We start from the raw sequence: 20836 nt of genomic DNA, 5'->3' as shown, positions 1-20836 counted from the left end.
GAATCCGTAAGGCAAGTTTATGTTGCTAATTGCTAAGGGCGGATGTGATATACAGAGGCTTTCTGGGATCGAGGAAGTCCTCTGTGTTTTTAAGTTGCGATTTATTAAAGGAACGTAAGGTTAAGACGCACTTCATTAAATTAGACACAATACTTCTGCAACGTCTGTGATTCACTTTTTTTTTTAAAAAAAAAACAGGGTTTTCCTTTTTGGGATTTGATGATTACAGATGAAGAAAAAGTCTGAACATTTACCATCAAAGTGTCTGAACTCATATTTTTTTCGTCTGATTTTATTTTTCCTTTCGTCCAAAAAGTGTAAGCAGAGTGTCTCCTCCACTTCTTGATCCAGGCAAGAAATTACTCAACTGGTTGTCCCTTTAAACTTGTTAGCAATATTCCTCCTTTCTTTTTCACCTTCTCTTCTTCCTTTCCTTTACCTTTTTACCTCGTGTCCCGTAAAAGGGTTTTTAAATACTTTTTTTCACGTAATTTGAACTGACCTGGGTAATCCAATATAACAAAGATATTATGTGCTCATAGGTAACTTTATAAATCTCAGACAAAATGAATTTGGTTTCAAGAACTTTGTGTTTAAAGGTAAGGAAGAGTCATTTAACTTGAAAGTGAGACGGATTACAAGACGAATAAGGATTCAACTTGAGAAAGAACAAGAGACGAATTACTGTTAGTTTTTTTTTTTGGACAAGTATGTATTACAATTTAGACAAATTACCTGTGGATATCTAAACCACTATTGCCAGCGAAATTGTTTCTTCTCTGAAAGACAGCAGATCTATCAAAATGTAGTTCTTGATTTAAGCTTGATTTCTCTCTCAAGTATTGCTGTGGCATCTGACATCTGGCCTTTTATCCTAATCGTATCCGGATTCTTCATCCTATCACCAAACGCAACGAGAGGTACACAAAGAGAAGGCTTGAATTTGGCTTTTTTTTTATCCTGCCTGCTTCTTTCCTGGTGTAGTCTTACATTTATCGTCGTATATAATCTGTGGATTCTTTTTGCCCTCTTATCTTTTCTTTATATTCTTCCCTGTTTTCAGTCTTTTGGCTTCATTATACTTTTTTCCTCCATTAAGTAAAATGTTGGTCATCTCTTTATTCGACCTTTGTCTGCCTTGATAATCATTGAAACGAAAGGGGTTGTAGACCTTTCATTGTAGAACCTGAAGATTTGGGGACACATGTTTGAGGGCATATACAATCTATAAATGCTCCATTTTTCAATGTCTACGGGGTTTTTTTTTTTTTTTTTTGTTGAAGGGAAATCTGTCTCGATGCTTTTAATTAAAGTTTTTCTACATGATAAGCCCTTCTCCTCTTGGAACGTGTATAACAATGTGTTGCTCTTTAATGCTACATATTCTTATTTCTTGTTGATCTTATTCAAGTCGTATTCTCTTCCCCTTATTTTTTTTTTCTATGTTATCTTTTCAAAGTAAGTCATAACATTGAATTACTTTCCAGTAATTGCATGATTAACATAATACTCGTTACATACTCTTTACATACAGAGAGCACTTATAACTGCCTTTGTGCTTGTGTCCAGCTTGACTCGCAGTTGGTACTTTTTTTTTTTTGATAGCTTTCATTAGATAAAAATGAAAGCATAAGTCATACGTACGTGATTTCATGATAGGTTTTAACATAAATCAAAAAAAAAATAGACCATTTTCTACTGCTATGAGTTTGAGCTTTTATCTTTTCTTTGAGGTGCTATATTGCTTCAATGGAAAACGTAATAAATCTACAAAGTTTAAAGAAAAGAAAAAGGCAAAACAGTGTTTGAAAATTAGGTGTTGTCAGATATATGTATATACATTGTGCAAGAGTTAATCACTTTTTAATTTTTGATATATCATGTATCAATCAATCAATTTACCCGCGATCACTGATTGGGTAGTTTGTCTTCCCTACGTTACGCAGAAAATAAAAATTATCACAAATAAGGAGTCTAAAGAAAAAAAATATATGATGACGAATATATTAATTTTTAGGAGGTTTTTTTTTTCTTTTCTCTTTTCTTTTTTCTTTTTTTCTTTACTACAGAAAGAAGTCTTCCCACAGTGCGCTATCTTACGGGAAGCGCCCGGCCTAGACCCACACCTGTAGTGTGAGCTTGATAATGTAGTCTTGAAGTTGTCTTGCAAAAGTGGGTTGGCAGGGGTTTCTCAACGGTTTATTGCTTTGGCAAAGATTTGTTGATTGTCCAGTGCATGAGTTTAAGTGGCCTGCTACAGCTGCTTTTACAATACGCGGAACGGTGAACACCACCCAACATTTTTTTATTTGTTGGTAGGGATCTGGGGATATGCTTTTTGGAGTCAGATAAACTTCTACCTTCTCGTGGTTGACTCTGTTAATCAAAGTAATTTAGGATTGCTTTGAGAACTAAAAGAAGTTTCTAGTCTTATATTAATTTTTTTTCTCAATAAAATATCGCGTTTGTGCCCCCCCCATTACTATTTTCTAATAAAGTCTTCTTTTATATACAATTATGAGCCATAATACCATTTCTTACCACAACAAACACATATAAACTACCTTATCTAAATAAAATTAAAAAAATAATGTCTCTTCGTTGAAAGAGATCAACGGCTCTCTTGGCTACAGTCATGTTTTTGTCTCTTGACAGCTCCAGTAAGTGTTCTTTCATATATGAACAGCATGCCATTCTTCAGCTCTTTCAAATCGTATGTTTTATAGAGAAGTTCTTTTTTTTTTTTTTTTTTTTGTTCAAATCCAGCATGTACTTCTTTATCAGTTTCCCAGAAGCGGTTAATGATTTTGCTAGAATCTTTCGTCAATTCGACACAGCTTCTTTGATTTTCTGTGGATACAAATTTTTGTTAACAAAGATTTTTAACAGCAGAGAAGCTGCTTTTTTTTTTTTGGATATACATTTCTGTCATAAAGGAAAATAGATAACTTGGTATAAATCCTTTTTCTTCGTACTTTTCAGTAATAAACATCCATTTATTTGCTGCATGTTTTTTTTTTCTGATGCACTGGTTTAGAAGTCTTTCGGCTTTTGTGAAGGATGCTGAAGTTCTTGGGACAAGAAAAAAAAAACAGTTTCATTTGTCTGGGATAAATAAGCAGCAACAAGTGTATTGTAAGAGACAATACAACTAAAATATCCTGATCCTAACAAGAAATACAAGCTTTATATACTGATGCACATATAAAATAAAAGTAAACTTGGGGGCAATTTAAAAAAAAAAAAAAAAAAAAAAAAAAAAAAAAAAGGGTATTTCAGTTTGATTGTTCGGTATGCTTTTTTCGTCTAGAAAAATTAACATCAACCCGAAATAAATTATCCTACTGTGAAGAAGGAACTTTTGGATGTAATTTATGCTTTTGCAGAAAATTTAAACTTTAAAGAATTTGACTTGTATACAGGCAGTGCAGCTGTCCGATATTTGTTCATAAAAACTGTCTTCAGGAAGATATCTGATCTGTTCGTCATCAACTCTCAGTACTTTACAAACCAAATATGAACGGTAAGGTTAGGGCAATTAAACGGAATATGAGTTGCATTGCATTCAAAAGATAAATAATAATAATAAAAAAAAAAGAAAAAAGAAACGTTGGAACAGGTCTATTACCTTCCATTTTATGTACTTGTAGAATAAAATTTCATTCAAATTTAGGAATATTGCTAAATAAAGCATTATAGGGAGTACCTTTTTCGAAATATAGCTACTGATCTTTTACAGGACTTGGGTATAAAATTTGACGTGGAAATAGTGTATTACTTAATTGATAAAAATGTGTAACTGAAGAAAAAAGAAACATCGAAGGCTGAAAGTGCGTATGATAATGAAAAAAGTTGAAGTTGGAAGCACAGTACTCATAATTAAGCAGAACAGAAAAGACCAAGTTGGATGCAATATTTAAAATTGAAAGTTTATACTGTATTTTAGAAATTTCATGATAACACGTTTGTTATATTGAACAATAAAGGAACCAGACTCAAGAGAGCAGTGAACGGCAGCCAACTTAATTTTTATTATCAAACCCTTTAGTCAAAAGAATTTTATTATTGTTATTTTCTTTGCAATGTTAATTATCATATGACAGTTTTTTCTATTTCTTATTTATTTATGTATATAGTCATATATCTTTTATCTAATGACTCTCTTTATTTTTTCTTGATAGGTTTTATTTTATTTTACTTTAGAAAAGTAAATAACTTTTCATACATTTTCTTTTATATATTTACATTATACTAATCACCCGTTGATAAGATATTTATAACAAGTCGCATACCTCAGAAATCTGTAAATACATATATGAATACATTTCTATGTTTATAAATATTTATTTATATATATGTGTGTGTAACAAATGATAGCTGCGACCTAAATCAACCTCCCCTCTCTCTCTCTCTCTCTCTGTTTAAATTAGTTTAGGACTATTGCTTCTTATTCTTTTCTTTTTCTTTTTTTTTCGGTTTTGAAGTATTAAAAAGGCTATATGTAATTAGTAACAGGAAATAAACAATATTCTTTTGTTATTATTATTATCTTGTAATTACTTTGATAAAAGCTATAGTTATTTATTTAAGCATTAACCGAAGTAAGTAGCCATCTTATTTAAGTCACAACATTACATGTGTAATTTGTCACTGCGGACAGTATTGTACTACATTCACTCTAGTTATCATCTCGCCCTTTTTTTTTATTTATTTATTTTAAAAACTGCTTATTTCCTGTTTCTTGTTTCTTTTCTTTTTTCTTTTTTTTTTCTTTTCTTACAGTAACATATATACATATACCCTCTTATATTCTTATATTTTAAAAGAATGGAAAACATTCATTCATCCAATTTAGTAGATGAGTCAGGCAACAAGACTCAAAGGCCACCCATCCTTGTTGTTAATAATAATACAGGACATCATTCAAAAAGATCTATAAGTGGCATGGATATTTTGAATGGGTTAAAAATTATTACCAGTAGTAATGATACCAGCACTAGTAGTACGATACCCTCATCTCCTGTACCTTCTCAATTTAATATAGAGTATTATCAATTCAACCAAATTGATGATTTTGAGCTTAAAGAACCAATAGGTAAACTACATAAATATGTTTATGTAATACGTATATATATATATATATATATATATAATAACATATCATCTGTAGGCTATGGTTCCTCTGCTATAGTATTAAAAGCTATTTACAAGCCATTAAATAAGACGATGGCTTTGAAAATGATTGATCTTGATAAGTTTGAACGGAACCAGATTGATGAACTTCGAGTAAAACTCAATTTTTTTTTCTTTCTTTTTATTTATCAATCAAAACAATGAAATTATTTAGAATTGACTTTTCAAGTTTATTATAGCGTGAAACTGCATTGATGGCATTATCTAAACATCCAAATGTGTTGCGTGTTTATGGTTCATTTGTTCATGGATCCAAGTTATATATCGTCACACCCTATTTATCTGGTGGTTCTTGCTTAGACATTATGAAAACAAAATTTCCCGAGGGTTTAGACGAATTGAGCATAGCTACCATACTACGTCAAACATTAGAGGCCCTTGTATATTTGCATAAAAATGGACATATTCATCGTGATGTAAAAGCAGGTAATTTACTAGTAGACGAAGACGGTACTGTTTTATTAGGCGACTTTGGTGTCTCTTCCTCTTTAATGGAAACAGGTGAAAAGGGGATGCGAAAAACGTTTGTTGGTACAGTAAGTATTATATGACCCAAAATAATTCTCTAGTTAAATTTCTGGACTCATTCTATAAATAGCCTTGTTGGATGGCTCCTGAAGTAATGGAACAAGCTGAATATGACTATAAAGCAGATATATGGAGCTTTGGTATTACAGCTATTGAATTAGCTACTGGTCATGCTCCATTTGCAAAATATCCTCCATTAAAGGTAATATTTTTGTAGTGCCCTATATAAATATATATATATATATATATATGTATATACGTATAATAATTTATAAGTTATTCTGCATAGGTATTGATGATGACGCTTTCAAATGATTCACCTACTTTAGATCGTGATCATACATTTCATAGATATTCTAAATCCTTTAAAGAGATGATTGACTTGTGCCTTTTGAAAGATCCTTTAAAAAGGTATTTAAATATCTATTATTACATATTTCATATTTATTATTATTAACGACTTACACTTATCTATCTATATAGACCACATGCAGAAAAGCTGATTCAACATCCCTTTTTTAAACAAACGAGAAAAAGGGATTGTCTTTCAAAATCAATTCTTTCCGAACTTCCTCCCTTGGAGCAAAGATCACGTAAAAAGATACCCCAAGAACAAGTAGCGATTGCAAAAGTAGACGAATGGAATTTTGATGAAGAAGAGAATGACAATAATAAAGCAGTATCAGATAATGAAGGATGTCTATCAGATCAAAATAGTACTAAAGAATCAGTAGCTAAAACAACAAAAAAACATATATCATTTGGGGATGTAGTAGTTCGTAATAATAATACATTAGTTCACCCTTCTGATGAACCCCTACTTGGTTCAATCATGGCTACTACGCCATCAAAAAAATCACGCTTTGTGATTGAAGAAGTAATAACAAAAATGGATCCAACTATAGATTTATCTTCTTCAGTTAGATCAATTAGTCCTATGACAGATGATGATCACACTATCTCAGTAGAACAGAATAATCATGGTGAAATCATGAAAGGAAGGTTTTATATTAATCAACCTAAAGTATCAGCTTGGACTAATAACCATACTACATCAAGTAATAATGAAGCATTTATTGATAATCAAGAATCCATTACACAACAACCTACATTTAACCAGCAAGAACTTTTATCCATTACAAGCGATCGTAAATCACGTTTTGAGATATCCTCTGCGTCATCATCATCTTCTTCTCCTATGATTTATCAACCTATTCCACTCTCACGTGAGAGCTCGAGCTATTCTTCAATATCTAATAAAAATAGCAATAGCTTAACAGCTGCTATTGTTGAAAAAAAATGAATCCATCTCATGAGGTAATGGATTATTTGTCTGAATCAGTCATTAATAGAAAAATAGGTCGATTTGAGTTAACTGGTTGTAATTCCTCTGTTGATATGGCATCAATCCCACGTGGTAGTATTTCAATCTCTTCCAGCCATAGTTCCTATCCTCTGCATACAGATATTTCTACTACTAATTATCCTATCTGTCAAATTGAAGAATTAATTAAAATGAATGAATCTCAAAGAATAATTTTACAAGAAATACTAAAGAAATCCAATCAGTTTCAATCAAATATGAATGCAAATGAACAACCGTTATCATTAACAACGTAAATTATTTATATGAGGGGATGAAATTAGAATTTTTTTACATTTATAAAAATATTTTATTTTAATTTTTTTTTTTATATATACATATACATGTGTATATCTTTAGCTCCACTACAACAGTTAATAACGAAGGCTTATCTTCTACAATTGAACATTTAGAAAAGTTAATTCAACAAACACTTATAGAGAATGGTAGATTACAAAAAGAAAATGAAAGTTTAAGACGAGAATTAAAGGAACTTAAACAATTGAAATAAAATGGACGCTGATGGGATTTCATTTTATTTTATTTATTTATTTTTATAAAGTTTTTTTTTTTTTTTTTTTTTTTTTTTGTTTATTTATTTTCTTTTTTTTTTTAACATTTTTCTCTATTTGATTCAAATAAAAAAAAATCGCTCTTAAATAATAATGGGTAATGTACTTTCAACAAAAAAGAAACGAAAAGAAAAACCAAGGATTATGATAACTTCGGATAGTGCATCCTTAGCTACCTCGATGACTGCTTTCCCTGAGATAAAATCGATTCTTATCAATAAAGATTACAATGAGGAAACACACCGTTTGATCCAAATATGTCGAGAGACTCAACGACGACAAAGGAAGGAACTTGAGGTGACAGAATCTGTTATTGAAAGTCTTATATATTCCATTAGTCGTAGTAACAGTTTTACTAGTCATACTGCCTTCACCAGTAACAGACGTACCCAGAGTTTGATCATCCCTAATAGTCATCATTATAATTCTTCTGGATCTGGATCTGAATCTACCTTTGATAGGCAACAGTCCCTACTACAAGTTAGATTTGATACCGGAAGCTTACCAACTCGTCGTCAATTGCGAGATGAGTCGGATGAAAGCAAACATTCTCTGGACATAAATGCATGTATTGAACGCTTATTAAATACAGGTTTAACACCTCGTTTATTTGGATCTACTAGTATTTGCTTTAAGAAAGCTGAGATCATTTATATATGTAAGGCTGCTAAAGAAATATTCATGAGACAACCTGTACGTATTTATTATATAAATAAATAAAGAAAAAAAGAAAAAAAAAAAGGAGAAGGAGGAGGAGGAGGAGGAAATATGTTCTATTTATAATTGTTTATACAAACAGAGTTTAATTGAAATCCATCCACCTGTCAAAATAATGGGAGATATTCATGGCCAATATAATGACTTACTTCGATTATTTGAGTTAGGAGGATATCCTCCTGAATCAAATTATTTACTCTTAGGTGACTACGTTGATCGTGGTAAGCAAAGTTTGGAAACTATTTTGTTATTATTTTGCTACAAGATTAGATATCCAGAAAACTTTTTCTTATTAAGAGGGAATCATGAATGTGCTGATGTTTCAAAAAGTATAGAAAGAAAGAATATATAAGTGTATATGTATGTATGTATACATGTGTTAAAAAACTAATGTACGCATAAATTAGAATATGGATTTTATGATGAATGTATTAGAAGAGTTAATGCTGATATATGGAAAACATTTGTTGATGTCTTCAATACTTTACCTATCGCTGGACTGATAGATGATAAGATATTTTGTGTTCATGGTGGTATAAGCCCCTTCATGCAATCAATGGATGATGTACGTTCAATCGTTAGACCAACTGCTATTCCTGAAAAGGGCTTGCTCAGTGATCTATTATGGTCTGATCCAGATGAATCTATCATCGGTTGGTCTGTCAATTCGAGAGGCCTCGGTCATTATTTTGGTGCGAACGCTTTAGATGAATTCATGGAAAAGTTTGGTCTTTTATTAGTCTGTAGATCACACACTGTAAGTTACCTATTAAAATATAGCTAATGTTCGTATAGGTTATAAAATTGTATATACATGTATACATTTATACATATTAGGTTGTTAGAAAAGGTTTCAAGTTGTTTAATAATCAAAAGTTAGTCACGATATTTAGTGCCCCAGCTTACTGTTCATACAACAATAAGGGTGCTATTATGACTATTGATGAAAAATTAAAATGTACTTTTGATTTAATTTCACCCGTAAATAATAATCATCTTGTAACTAAGAAAAAGTTACTCGTTTCGAACAAAGACAGTAACAGCACACTGAATATTAAAGAGGAGTTTTTGAGGTAATGAAAAAAGAAAATATTTAACAGTACTAATATACTAAATCCTTTGTTATTATAGTTCTTCTTCCTATTCTTTAATGAGTGAAGGAACAGTCGCTGCATAAGAATTTAATTGTGTATTGTAAAATCAATAAAATAGATGAGATACACATATACATTCCTACCTTATATATGAATAAATGTACGTCACGAATCTTTCATCACTCTGCATATATTAAATATAAAACTGTTTTATGCAATATATACACACAAATTGAAATATAATCAGTTTGTCATCTTTTCTTTTCCTTTCTTTTCCTTTTTTCTTTTGTGTGTGTGTGTATAAATATATATTTATAAATTGTTGAATTAATGGAGGTGTTTACCATTAATGATGATCGACAATCTCGATTGAAGTATGATTCAAATAGATCAACAAGAGATTCACATTCAAAACTTCAATCGACTCCTGAAATGATGGAGAAACCTTGGTCAACCTTGTATAGCAGTAGTAACTCTAAATCTAACATATCATCAAATACAAATGGCAATATGGATATGCCTTCTAAATATGACTGGCAGATAGAATCTTTTATGCTCTGTCATCATATCTTAACCCGAGGTCTTTTCGATGGTGTTGGAAGTGACATCGAAGTTTTGGTTCCAGCTTGGAATAAGAGATATCATCTACATCGTCTTATACTAGACCAAAATCCTTATTTTAGCTTACTCTTGCAAGGTAACTTTCAAGAATCAGGTTCCAATAGAATAACGTTACATTTTGATGATTATCATAACGATAGTAATGACTGTTTCATTACTATGGAATCGTTTCAGTTTATATTAGAATACCTTTATGGTAATAAAATTCTTGTTTTTGATAACCAGAAACCATTAAATCCAATTTATACAATGGTTGTCACTGATTCAAACGTAAAGCAGATTTTAGCAACAAGCTCTTATTTTCAAGTAGACGTCTGTAGCCTTATTTGTGTGGAATATATTTTAAAAAACTTAAATTTTAATAATGTCGTGGATTATTTATTGTTTGTAACAAAGTGGATGGTGCAAGGAAGTGATCATATCTTGGATGCTATTTATACATTTTTATGTAGAGAAGCATATTATATGGATCCTACCTATCTTGTCAATTTACCTGTAAATTGGCTACAAAAAATCATTGAAAGTGATGCCTTTTGGGTGCCAAAGTAAAGAGATACCAATATATTATAAAATAGAGTATTTATTGTTTTTTTTTTATCTTTCTTTTTCTTTCTTTTTTTTTTTTTAACACATAATAGTGAATTTGAAAGATATCAGTTTCTAAAGAAAATAATCCATGCAAGATCTAAAGTTTATGAAACATCTTCTTTTGGTTCGGCGGATCTTGATACAAGTTCTTCGTCTTGCTTCATTGTTACTCAACTAATCTACTATATGCATATGACTTTTGAACAGTTAGAAATGATTCAAAAAGATTTACACCCTTTAACTCATCAACCCCTTGTTCCTGAAAGTGTTCTCAAGCAGGCATTATGGTGTCAAATTCAATTACGATCAAAGATAGAAGCAGCCTCGGAAAAGGATACTTTTTTAAACTTTAATATACAAGCCTCATCTATGGATGAAAACAGTTCTGTTGATAAAATTTATTACCCAATTCCTACTAACGATACAACAACGCACACCGGTGAATCCGCTATTTCTTTTGCCACCTTTTCTTCTTCTACTATATCTATGATCAATAGAATAGAAACACTTCAGGAACAAGAAAGGCATTTTTCTGACACGATTAAAGTTGAACAATATTCAATTTATCCACCTTTTCGTTTTAGTGTAGAATTTTGTGATATTCGTTCTGTAAAGTATGGTGTTCGAGTTTACTCAGATACAGTCTTTTATGCAGGGTGAACTATACTTTATATAACGTATTCATCATATAATAGGATTAATATCGTTTATATAGATCTAACTGGAATATATACATACAAAAAATCCGTTCCCAAAAAAAGGGGGTATTACAATTAGGTGTTTATCTTCATCGTCATTCTATATTTCATAATAATGATCAATATCAGAAATGTTCTTTTCATACAGAGAATAGTAATGTCTCTGAAGAAGAAGACAATAATCATCTTCCTTATAATTCCAATGCTACCATTACTTTATCATCTTCTTCTTCCCATAATAATAGTCATAATACAAAGCTATTAAACCATAATAGGTCTTCTACATTCAAGTCATTTTCACGTTATAGTGACAAAAGAAGAACAACGAAAACATGGTTTAAAATTTATTGCCCATCTAGAGGACCTAAGCATGTATTAACTTTATTTCAAAGTAGTCCTGATAACTTTCAAATTTTGCAAAGCTGGGTAAAAAAATATATATCTATATATATGAATATAGAAAAAGCACATTTATACAGTATAACAACTAAAATAAAGTTAGAATATGTAGGGATGGAGAAGTACAACATTATGCGCTGATGAAGATATAGACGATTCTACCCAGCAAATAGGATCGATCATTATTAATACTGACAAGGATAATAGCGATTTGGCATCTTTTTCCATAACCAATGATAATTTTTATTCTACTTCTTTACCGCATAAAAATATACAAAGTGACATAAAATCCTCTAGTCATGAATCTATTTTAAATTGTGATGCTGCCTCAACATTACGGTTTACAGTTGCTATGGGTCATATCTAATATATCTTTTTCTCCTCTTCTTTTATTTAAAAAAAAAATTGAATATAATAAATATATTTTATCTTTATGAAGTCTAAACACAAATATATTTTGCTGTAGAAACTTTATAGTCTCTTGATGATAATATTGAAAATAGAATGCAATTATACGCAAGATATTCTTGTTATAATTACATTAAACTCATCGAATATATTTAAATCAATAATTACTTCTATAACTATTTAGTCAACGGGAAAAAAAAATTAAAGCTAAATTGTTAGAACAAAAAGAAAAAAAGAGGGACTTGTGTATATCTAGAATATTTATTTTATTTTATTTTATTTTTGTACTAGATGCCTATACTTGTAATAGTGGTTTATAAATTTATCATAGTTACAGTGGTTTTTAGATATACTTTTGAAACAGCTGGAAAGGACAAAATGCTATAAGATATACAATAACTAAGTTAATTATTAACACTTATTTAGATAATAGTGTTTTGATTAGCAAAAAGACAAGGAAAGAAAAATGAACAGAAGACAAGTCTGTGAAAACTTTGTATAGTTTATTAAAGATAATACAAAAATTGTACAACGAAAAATTATGAGGGGAAAATCGAGGGTTATTTATATATTTTTATAAGGTAAGTGTTATCAATGGAAATATGATTCAGATAAGCAAGTTTTACTATAGTAAAGTGTTTTACATAAAACATTGTCTTCGAATAATTCTATATTCAATAAGATATATTTTTATTTTTTTTTCTCCCTGAGTTGTCGCCGCTCCTAGAAACATAACGAATCATTATTATTGGACTGCGACACATCAATATTAATCCTCAGTGAATATGTCTAGCTACAACAATACCAATTATTTATGAGTTACTATAATTATCATTGTATAAGATTTCATTACTTAACAATATTCAATATTATCAATGTATATATGAAATGTATGACTCATGGATAATTATGTAATTGAATACACCAGTCATAATCCTGTTTGAATTATGTATATAATTATTATTATTGCTCGAACATTCTAACAATGATTATTGTTAAAACTGAGTGTAGAATGAATATTATGCTGTGAAGTTCAATATACTAGTTTTTATATGAATAACCTCTTTATTATGTAATAAACGATGGTTTATTTCTATTAACTTGATTATAGAGACGACTACAATTATAACATTATTTAGAGGTATATCGTTTTTTAAAAATATATATATATATATATATATATATATGTATTAAGAATGTAAATTCGTATTATTAAAACTTCTAAGAAGCAAAAAAGAATAAAAAAAAATAAATTAACTTGTTTAAAAGATAATACTATACCACACAGGGCGCAAATAATAACAGTAAATTACATAAATCTGATTGGTTGCTGGGTTTGAAATAATTCTGAATATGGCTATAATTTTTAAATTCTTTTACAAATCTGTCGAGCCTGATAATACTTATGAAGATGTACCATTAGAAGTAGATGTTCGTCTAAGGAAAGAAGCCAAGCGGAAAATGAAATTCAAGCCCATTACCAATAACAAAAGGTTACGTAAAAACAGGGTCCAAAGTGAAACATGTTAACACGTAAAGACTTCTTTAAGGCTTTTAATATTTGTTCAAATCTTATTGGAACACGTTCATACTTAGATAATATTTTACAATATTTTATTTAGTATAAATACGATTTTGATGTGAATGAAATAAACATTATCTTTGATCTTGTCTTTTAAATAAACATCTTCTTTAAATTTTATTTTATTTTGACTTACCGGTTAACCCACTGCAATCATCTGAGTATATTTTTTACAAGATATAACACAGGATTTGATTATATCTTGCACTATATCATGTACTACAAGAATTAGACATTTCTTGTATGTGCAAGATATATGTACAAGATATGTATAAATCCTGCCTCAAAATCATACAAGATATAACCAAGATATAAACAAATCTTGCACTTTTTCTACAGGATATATACAAGTTTTGAACATTTCTTGTACTTTTTTCTACAAGATACACACAGGGTTTATATATTTCATGTACTGTTTTTTACAAGTTTTGATTAAATCCTGTACTTTATAATTGCTTTTCATTTGCTAATATTTTACATACCATGTTGTTTATCATTGGCTTTATGCTTCATGACTCATCAAAACATGGTTATACATTATTGGGTTATATAGATGGTATTTTATTCCCTTTTAGGCTTTGTTTATATTAAATAGGCTTCTTTATTGCCTTTCTTTATTGGACATTATTAAATACATTGTTTACAAAAAATGTGGCTTTTTATTTACTTTTTTTTTTATTTATTTATTACATAAAAAATTGGTACATATCAAATAATAATAATAATATAATAAAATTATATAATAAAATATATAATAATAAAAGAGTATGCTATAAGCATTACATGTAAAATATTACACTTACCTTGAATATATATTCTATTGATAACATGGCCATTGATTAAAGAACCCTTTGGGGGAAAAAAAAAGAAAAAGAACACAGAGATTGCAAGGATTATCATACAGAACAAAACAAAAAATAGTAGCAATTGAAGTGATCAACAGAAAAGTATTCCATTTACAAAAGAAGCATACACTATTAATAGAATAAATAATTAATAAAAGCCAACATATGATAAAGTATAGAAATATCATATTTACCAAAAAAAAAAAAAATACAAAAGGCTAGACCTATGTTTGTGCTGCAGAGAAAAGAATATTAGTTAAATCTCGGGTATTATTATTTTTTTTCCCACACTATACCTTTCAATGTTACATTAGAATGATGTACACTTGTACTTGACCTCCCTGTTATATAAAGAATTGTTAATACACATATTGAAATAGTTAAAGATAAAGGTGTTATTTTATATACCTTTTTTCAATAGATAAATAATACAAGTCTTTGTTGTAGATCTGAATCAAATATTGCTGCTGCATAATAAAGACCAACACATACCTATTTAATTGTTTCATTTTAGTTGTTTTTGATTTAAGAAAAGAGAAAAATTAAAAAAAAAGATACATATATTTTCAAAATAATGTAAATACTTACAATTTGAAATAATCAACAAAGACCTATAATTTAAATACATATATAAAAAAGAGTAATAGCTAACAATATTAAAATGAACATCTATTACAATAAAAAAATTAGTAGTTTAACGAATGTATTAAAAAATGAAAAAAAAGGAAAAAAGGATGTGATTACCTCTTTTTTTTTTAAAAAAAAAGTTTTTTTTCGGTCCGCTATTGAAATAAAACGAACTAAATTATTGAATAGCAGCAAACTCTATATATACAATGTAAAAAGTCTTAGCAATACATTTATATTTTTTGCACTAACTTATTATCTTTTACCTTTCAAAATGTCTGTTACTTTGAACAATAATATCCTTTACTAAAAATATTTGAGAATTGTTAATTACATGTGTTAATTCATTTACCAATGTCATCTTCATTAAACAATGGAGATGTCATTACTCTTGTAATTGTAGTAATTACCTCTTGAAAATATATAGTAAAGTCTTTAGGGCTTTTTTTTTTGAGCTGATTGCAGAACATTTGCATTTGTCAATGTCGGTAATGTTGGTCATTGTTAAATAAAGAATAAAAAAAGTAAAATATAAAATAATTTTACTAGGGGGGATTAAATTTGAATTTTTTTTTTTTAAAAAAAAAAAGGAATTTAATTGAAATGAACACAACTACATTAATTATATAATTGCTAAATCTTGTTTTTATTTTTCTCTAAATTCACTAATTGTAAACGAATGTATATAATCACTAATAATGGAATTGCTTTAATTTACATTCGCAATTAGTTTTTTTTTTTCTTCATTTCAAAATTAAAGTCAATTAATAAATCAACACATTACACGATCTAATTGAAATGCAAAATAGATTAGATTGAATGCAATTTAATTAAACATCTTTTTTTTATTTACATATAATAAAAATTCTTTATTTTATTTATATAATTATAATACATATTTTTATTATATTACGTGTACTATTTTTTTTTTGGTAAAAACTTGAGTGAGAAAAAAAAACATCAAGTATGATTTGAAACAATTGCAATGTATTTTACATTATTGAAATGTAATTTACATTTTATAAGCCTATAATTAAAGTTACGCATATAAAATTTGTGGGGAATAAAAAAAAATGAAAAATAAATAAAAAAAATGTTAAAGTACTTTTTCAGAATCCGCAATTTTTATTTTTTTTTCATTTTATGTAATTTTATTGGCGGAAATGCCGGATAAAGGAAATTCCTGGTCTACAGCCAAAATAGCTGTAAAATTAAAAATTAAATAAAATGATAGAAAATGGCAGTAGAGATATACTTTTTTTTGGATACATGAATACTATTATAACCTCCAAAATATAATATTATTTTTATTTAAACATTTTTTAATAAAAAGTGATCAAAATAATAACATTTAAAAATCACTGCTAAAATTTGATTATATCCTGTATTATATTTTTTACAAGATATACTCATTGCTTGCAGTGGCACTTCTATTGGCTGCTTATCCACTTCATTGCTAATAGACTGGACAAAAACATGTGGAGAGATGGCCGAGTTGGTCTAAGGCGTCACGTTAAGGTCGTGATCTCTTCGGAGGCGTGGGTTCAAATCCCACTCTCTTCACTTTTTATTTTTGCTTTTTTATGCATTATATTTAAAATGTTTATATTCATATAATTTTTCATATTACTTGCGTCGTGTTCTTTACGATGAGACAACCGTGATTCCAATTAATTATTATGAAATATAATAGACGTAGACATTAATAATTATATGGATCATGTTTTTGTTCTTTATTAATTCTTAAAAATGAAGAAATGTGTCGCTCTTCATACTTTACATTATACTTGTATTTATAATACTATATTCAAGCTGGCTTATCACACTATAACACTTGAAACCATTTAATAAACTATTTATATGCTTTAATATAACTATTTAGTAATATTACTACTGCCTACAATTGTTTATTATAAAGATTGCTTGGGATTATTAATATTCTTCTTATTCTTTTTCTTTAAGTTACTAAAAAAACTACACTCTAATATTTTGTTTACTTCTAAAATAAACATAACACACGTATATACTATTACCATAAAATTAGGTACGATATTATATCTCTTCAAGGCATATTTTTTTCTTTTCATATTTATTATGTTAATAAAAGCTGTAAGCAGTTCTCTAACTATATTATAACTAATATTTTACAATATTATAAATGTAAAAATAACGCGATCAAATATTTTAAAGGAGGGTGGAAGCCTCAATTTGTAGGAAGGTTGATGAAACAATTTTTAATTCCTATAGTATAATTTTATGATATACACATATAAGATCTTCTTAAATATTTCAAAAACAAATGTTTTAATCGTTCATACTTTTTATCTTTATTATTTTGATATCCATTATTTCATCAATATAGTAAATATCTTTATTGATGATATTAATGCTACCTTTCTTAGAAACTATAAAATTACTAATCACTTTCTTTCTTTTTATGTAGCTTTTCTAGTTTGCGTTGCTAAATATATTCCTAAATATTCCTAATTCTAATAACTAAATTGTAAACAAAAGATGTATATCAAGAAGGTTAGGCTTTTCTCTATATTGGGAGTCATGCTAGAAAATAAAGCTATCTTTTATTAGTTTATTTACTATTTCTACATTGTTTCTTTATTTGTTAGTTTCGAATATATATAACACTTTCTTCCTTTTTTTTTTTTTTTTTTTTTTTTTTTTTAAAAAAAAAAAATGAGGCAAAATTTGAATTTTAGACGTAAAACTGAATAAAGAAATAGCCATGATTATTCATTTTATTTATACAACCTTTAGATAACTTTCCAGTTAAATATTCTTGGAAAAGGAAAATCTTGCACTTGTTAAAGTGGTAAAATTGTTATATTATTATTTTCTTTTTGAAATAGCTGAGAATATTCTTCTTTGGGCTAATTTATAGGGGGACAGTAATTGTTATTACTGTATTCTTGATAGAACTTTGAAGTCTTAATCCTTAACTAAACCATAACATAATGCATTATTAGCTTGAGGAGTTTGTTAGTTGACTAAAAAAGTCTGTATATTATGTTTATTTGCAATTATTTTTAAATGTAAATATGTATCTGTTTTTTATCTCTCTTATAAGATACCTTATAAATCAAATATAGCAACTATAAATTCAGATGTGTATGTGCTTAAAATAACACTTTCTATCTACTGCTTGAAAACCATAATAATATCAAGGTACAAGAAACATAATATGCATACATATAATAATAAAAACAGGAGGCGTTTAAATGATTTGTTTTTGATATATGATCCGACTATAATAATACCAGGTAATAATAGCAAATTTGTAATTACTACTGTTCTTCCTGTATCTACTACCGTTGCTTGGTAGAATATAACTATAACACATCATTATTCATGTTGCTGCTGCTACTGCTACTGTAAAAAGAAAAAAAAAAGGAGTCGCTGGTGTAGTACAAAAAACAAGAATAATTAAAAAAATTAAGGGTTCATTTGATTTGGTGGGGAACCCTTGAAGTGATTCGATTCCACAGCCTAGGCTTGGGCTAAATATGCTGCGAATTCTAGTCACTCTCCAAACACCCGTGTTACTTTCATCAGAAATAGAGGATACACATACGGCTATATTTACTATAAACACCCCACTTATACCACCACCGCCATTTATACCTACAACTACAATACTACTACCAACACATCCTTATCAAAAACAACTACTACTTTGACTTGTTGTCTTTTTTAAAATTATTATTGAGCTATGGAACACTCTATACTATGTATGTATGAACAAAAAATAAAATAAAATAAAAAATAGTAGTATTTTGCTTCTTTTATTCATGTAATGCATACTAACATGTTAGTTAACATATCTTGCTTTTATTTTTTCATCTTCAAGTTTTTTAATTATCATAAATTACAATTTCAAAGTATTGATAAACGAATATTTTCTGCAACCTACGATATCTATTCTCATTGCATATTATCAACTTGAGGTTATTTATCACGATCTAATATCAAATAAATTTTTTTAATAGTTCGACGATTATCAAAATAAGGTAATCAGAGTTAATTACCTTTTATATGATCCCACATATCCTTGTATTCTTATATAAATGCCAATCATTTAAAATCAATCGACTTTTAGAACTATTGTTCAACCTCATTTACTTTACTAATTGATTTTGAATATCTGTTTAAAAGATAGTGCTGTAATCAATGTGATTTGCGATGAATAATACTTTTTTATACAACATATAGTTTGTACCTTTACTTGATTTTATCTGTCTTGTAAAATCTAGAAAAATGTTTTATTTTGCCTATTCTATTCTCATCTGGATTTTTAAAAAATAAGAAAGTTTCATATTTACCAGTCATAACATATTCTATCGATGAAAGGAACGAGTATAACAAAACAATTTAAGAAAATATAAAAAGTAGTACTCTCTGGGTATACAACCATTGTATTTCTTTGGTAATATATGCATAATAATATTACATATTAGTGTCGTATTCTATTAAATAAAGTACTACAACTATACGTAAGGAATTTCGATAAAATTAGCAGAATTACAATTAATTGAGCAGCATTATGTTGACAAAGTGATATATAAAACTTTATTATATATGTAATATTTGCCCTGTATTAGATTATTAAAAGTATCGATATATTTTGATCATATCATAAGGTAGTGAAGACGGGTATCTATTGTGATTGATTCTTATTATTGGTTTTTCTCTTCATTTTCAGTTACAAAATATATATCTTCATCTATTTTTTTCTGATGAGAGTCATCTTTCAAAGTATCCAAAATCTCTTGTCGTATTGTTTGATAAATTCCAGATCTACTTCAAATCAACGTTAATCATAATTACTTTATGTTCGTCATTTATTTTAGAAAATAAACCTTTCAAGTTCAGCAGAAACATAATCGTAAAAAAAGGAAGAGTCCTTATCTAATAAACTAGGATCTCTATGAACTAAATCTTCCATGAATGCTTTAAGTTTGTCTAAAAACTTTTGCCCAGCATCCTATAACATTGTAATTTATTTAATAATCTCAATAAAAAATTATATAATTTTTTATATGGATATACTTACACCAGATTGGAACTCTGATAGTAGTTGCTTTCTTATAGAATCAAAAGTACCGTTTCGTTTTAGTCGTAAAACAATTTCTTCTTCAAACGTCATTTATTAATTAAACAAAACAGAAAAGACATGCAGAATTAACCTTTTTTTTTTTTGACAACATTTTTTATCAGCCAATCAAAACTGAATAAATACGCGTCAAAGATAAATACACTACTTCTTTATATATGTATATTATAGCATTTGTATAAAAAAAATAATAATGTTTTCTCCAAGAAACAAGTTTTAAATATTAAAATAGTTAATAAGTAGTTATCAACAATTCCTACTCTCTCTTTCTCTCTTTCTATTTTTCTTTTTTTTTATAGAAGTCTGCTCATATGGTATGTCAAATCAGTTTTCTCTAGAATAATATTTTACATATTAAATACTTGAATTAACTCTTAATGTTATTGTTGGAAATGAATTCTTTCAAATGATATTATAGAGCATCTTTTTTTCTACTAGTTTAATCTTACTATTCTATAATAAAAGAGCTATTTTGT

General features: G+C 28.2%; 6 protein-coding genes and 1 non-coding gene across 7 annotated transcripts; 5 read left to right on the top strand and 2 right to left on the bottom strand.

Annotated features, from left to right (window-relative positions):
• Nucleotides 1–1290: 1290 nt before the first annotated feature.
• Nucleotides 1291–2089, top strand: BX663DRAFT_501896 (uncharacterized protein; the record flags this gene model as incomplete). Its single annotated transcript, XM_051526531.1, has 4 exons — nucleotides 1291–1449; nucleotides 1522–1767; nucleotides 1903–1974; nucleotides 2065–2089. Coding segments are annotated over exons 1-2 (233 nt in total), but the record flags the coding sequence as incomplete, so codon positions are not given.
• Nucleotides 2090–4827: 2738 nt separating this feature from the next.
• Nucleotides 4828–7024, top strand: BX663DRAFT_430402 (kinase-like domain-containing protein; the record flags this gene model as incomplete). The annotated part of the gene is made up of 6 exons (XM_051522798.1): nucleotides 4828–5095; nucleotides 5171–5286; nucleotides 5373–5729; nucleotides 5792–5934; nucleotides 6073–6132; nucleotides 6205–7024. The coding sequence occupies 6 exons, from the start codon at nucleotides 4828–4830 to the stop codon at nucleotides 7022–7024; spliced, it is 1764 nt and encodes a 587-aa protein (XP_051385128.1).
• Nucleotides 7025–7676: 652 nt separating this feature from the next.
• On the top strand, nucleotides 7677–9607 carry BX663DRAFT_501891 (Metallo-dependent phosphatase-like protein). Its single transcript, XM_051526530.1, has 5 exons — nucleotides 7677–8349; nucleotides 8456–8702; nucleotides 8781–9130; nucleotides 9211–9446; nucleotides 9505–9607. The coding sequence occupies exons 1-5, from the start codon at nucleotides 7750–7752 to the stop codon at nucleotides 9548–9550; spliced, it is 1479 nt and encodes a 492-aa protein (XP_051385127.1). The 5' UTR covers nucleotides 7677–7749; the 3' UTR covers nucleotides 9551–9607.
• Nucleotides 9608–9721: 114 nt separating this feature from the next.
• BX663DRAFT_501888 (uncharacterized protein) lies at nucleotides 9722–12370 on the top strand. Its single transcript, XM_051526529.1, has 3 exons — nucleotides 9722–10633; nucleotides 10727–11332; nucleotides 11392–12370. Exons 1-3 carry the CDS (start codon nucleotides 9798–9800, stop codon nucleotides 11912–11914), a joined length of 1965 nt encoding a protein of 654 aa, XP_051385126.1. The 5' UTR covers nucleotides 9722–9797; the 3' UTR covers nucleotides 11915–12370.
• A 2248-nt stretch (nucleotides 12371–14618) lies between these two features.
• On the bottom strand, nucleotides 14619–15737 carry BX663DRAFT_541378 (uncharacterized protein; the record flags this gene model as incomplete). Its single annotated transcript, XM_051530776.1, has 8 exons — nucleotides 14619–14843; nucleotides 14905–14949; nucleotides 15017–15100; nucleotides 15197–15219; nucleotides 15353–15431; nucleotides 15502–15541; nucleotides 15588–15625; nucleotides 15646–15737. The coding sequence occupies 7 exons, from the start codon at nucleotides 15735–15737 to the stop codon at nucleotides 14919–14921; spliced, it is 387 nt and encodes a 128-aa protein (XP_051385125.1). The 3' UTR covers nucleotides 14619–14843; nucleotides 14905–14918.
• Nucleotides 15738–16715: 978 nt separating this feature from the next.
• Nucleotides 16716–16798, top strand: BX663DRAFT_t50. Its single transcript has one exon. It is a non-coding gene; the product is annotated as a tRNA-Leu (tRNA).
• Nucleotides 16799–19593: 2795 nt separating this feature from the next.
• BX663DRAFT_501881 (uncharacterized protein) lies at nucleotides 19594–20511 on the bottom strand. Its single transcript, XM_051526528.1, has 3 exons — nucleotides 20301–20511; nucleotides 20107–20231; nucleotides 19594–20044 (listed from the first exon to the last, which is right to left on the bottom strand). Exons 1-3 carry the CDS (start codon nucleotides 20391–20393, stop codon nucleotides 19924–19926), a joined length of 339 nt encoding a protein of 112 aa, XP_051385124.1. The 5' UTR covers nucleotides 20394–20511; the 3' UTR covers nucleotides 19594–19923.
• Nucleotides 20512–20836: the final 325 nt, after the last annotated feature.

This window comes from Cokeromyces recurvatus (genome assembly GCF_025118155.1).
Source record: "Cokeromyces recurvatus strain NRRL 2243 chromosome Unknown BX663scaffold_6, whole genome shotgun sequence".
In the NCBI taxonomy this organism is placed as follows: domain Eukaryota; kingdom Fungi; phylum Mucoromycota; class Mucoromycetes; order Mucorales; family Mucoraceae; genus Cokeromyces; species Cokeromyces recurvatus.
This window is presented reverse-complemented; position numbering and strand designations above follow the sequence as displayed.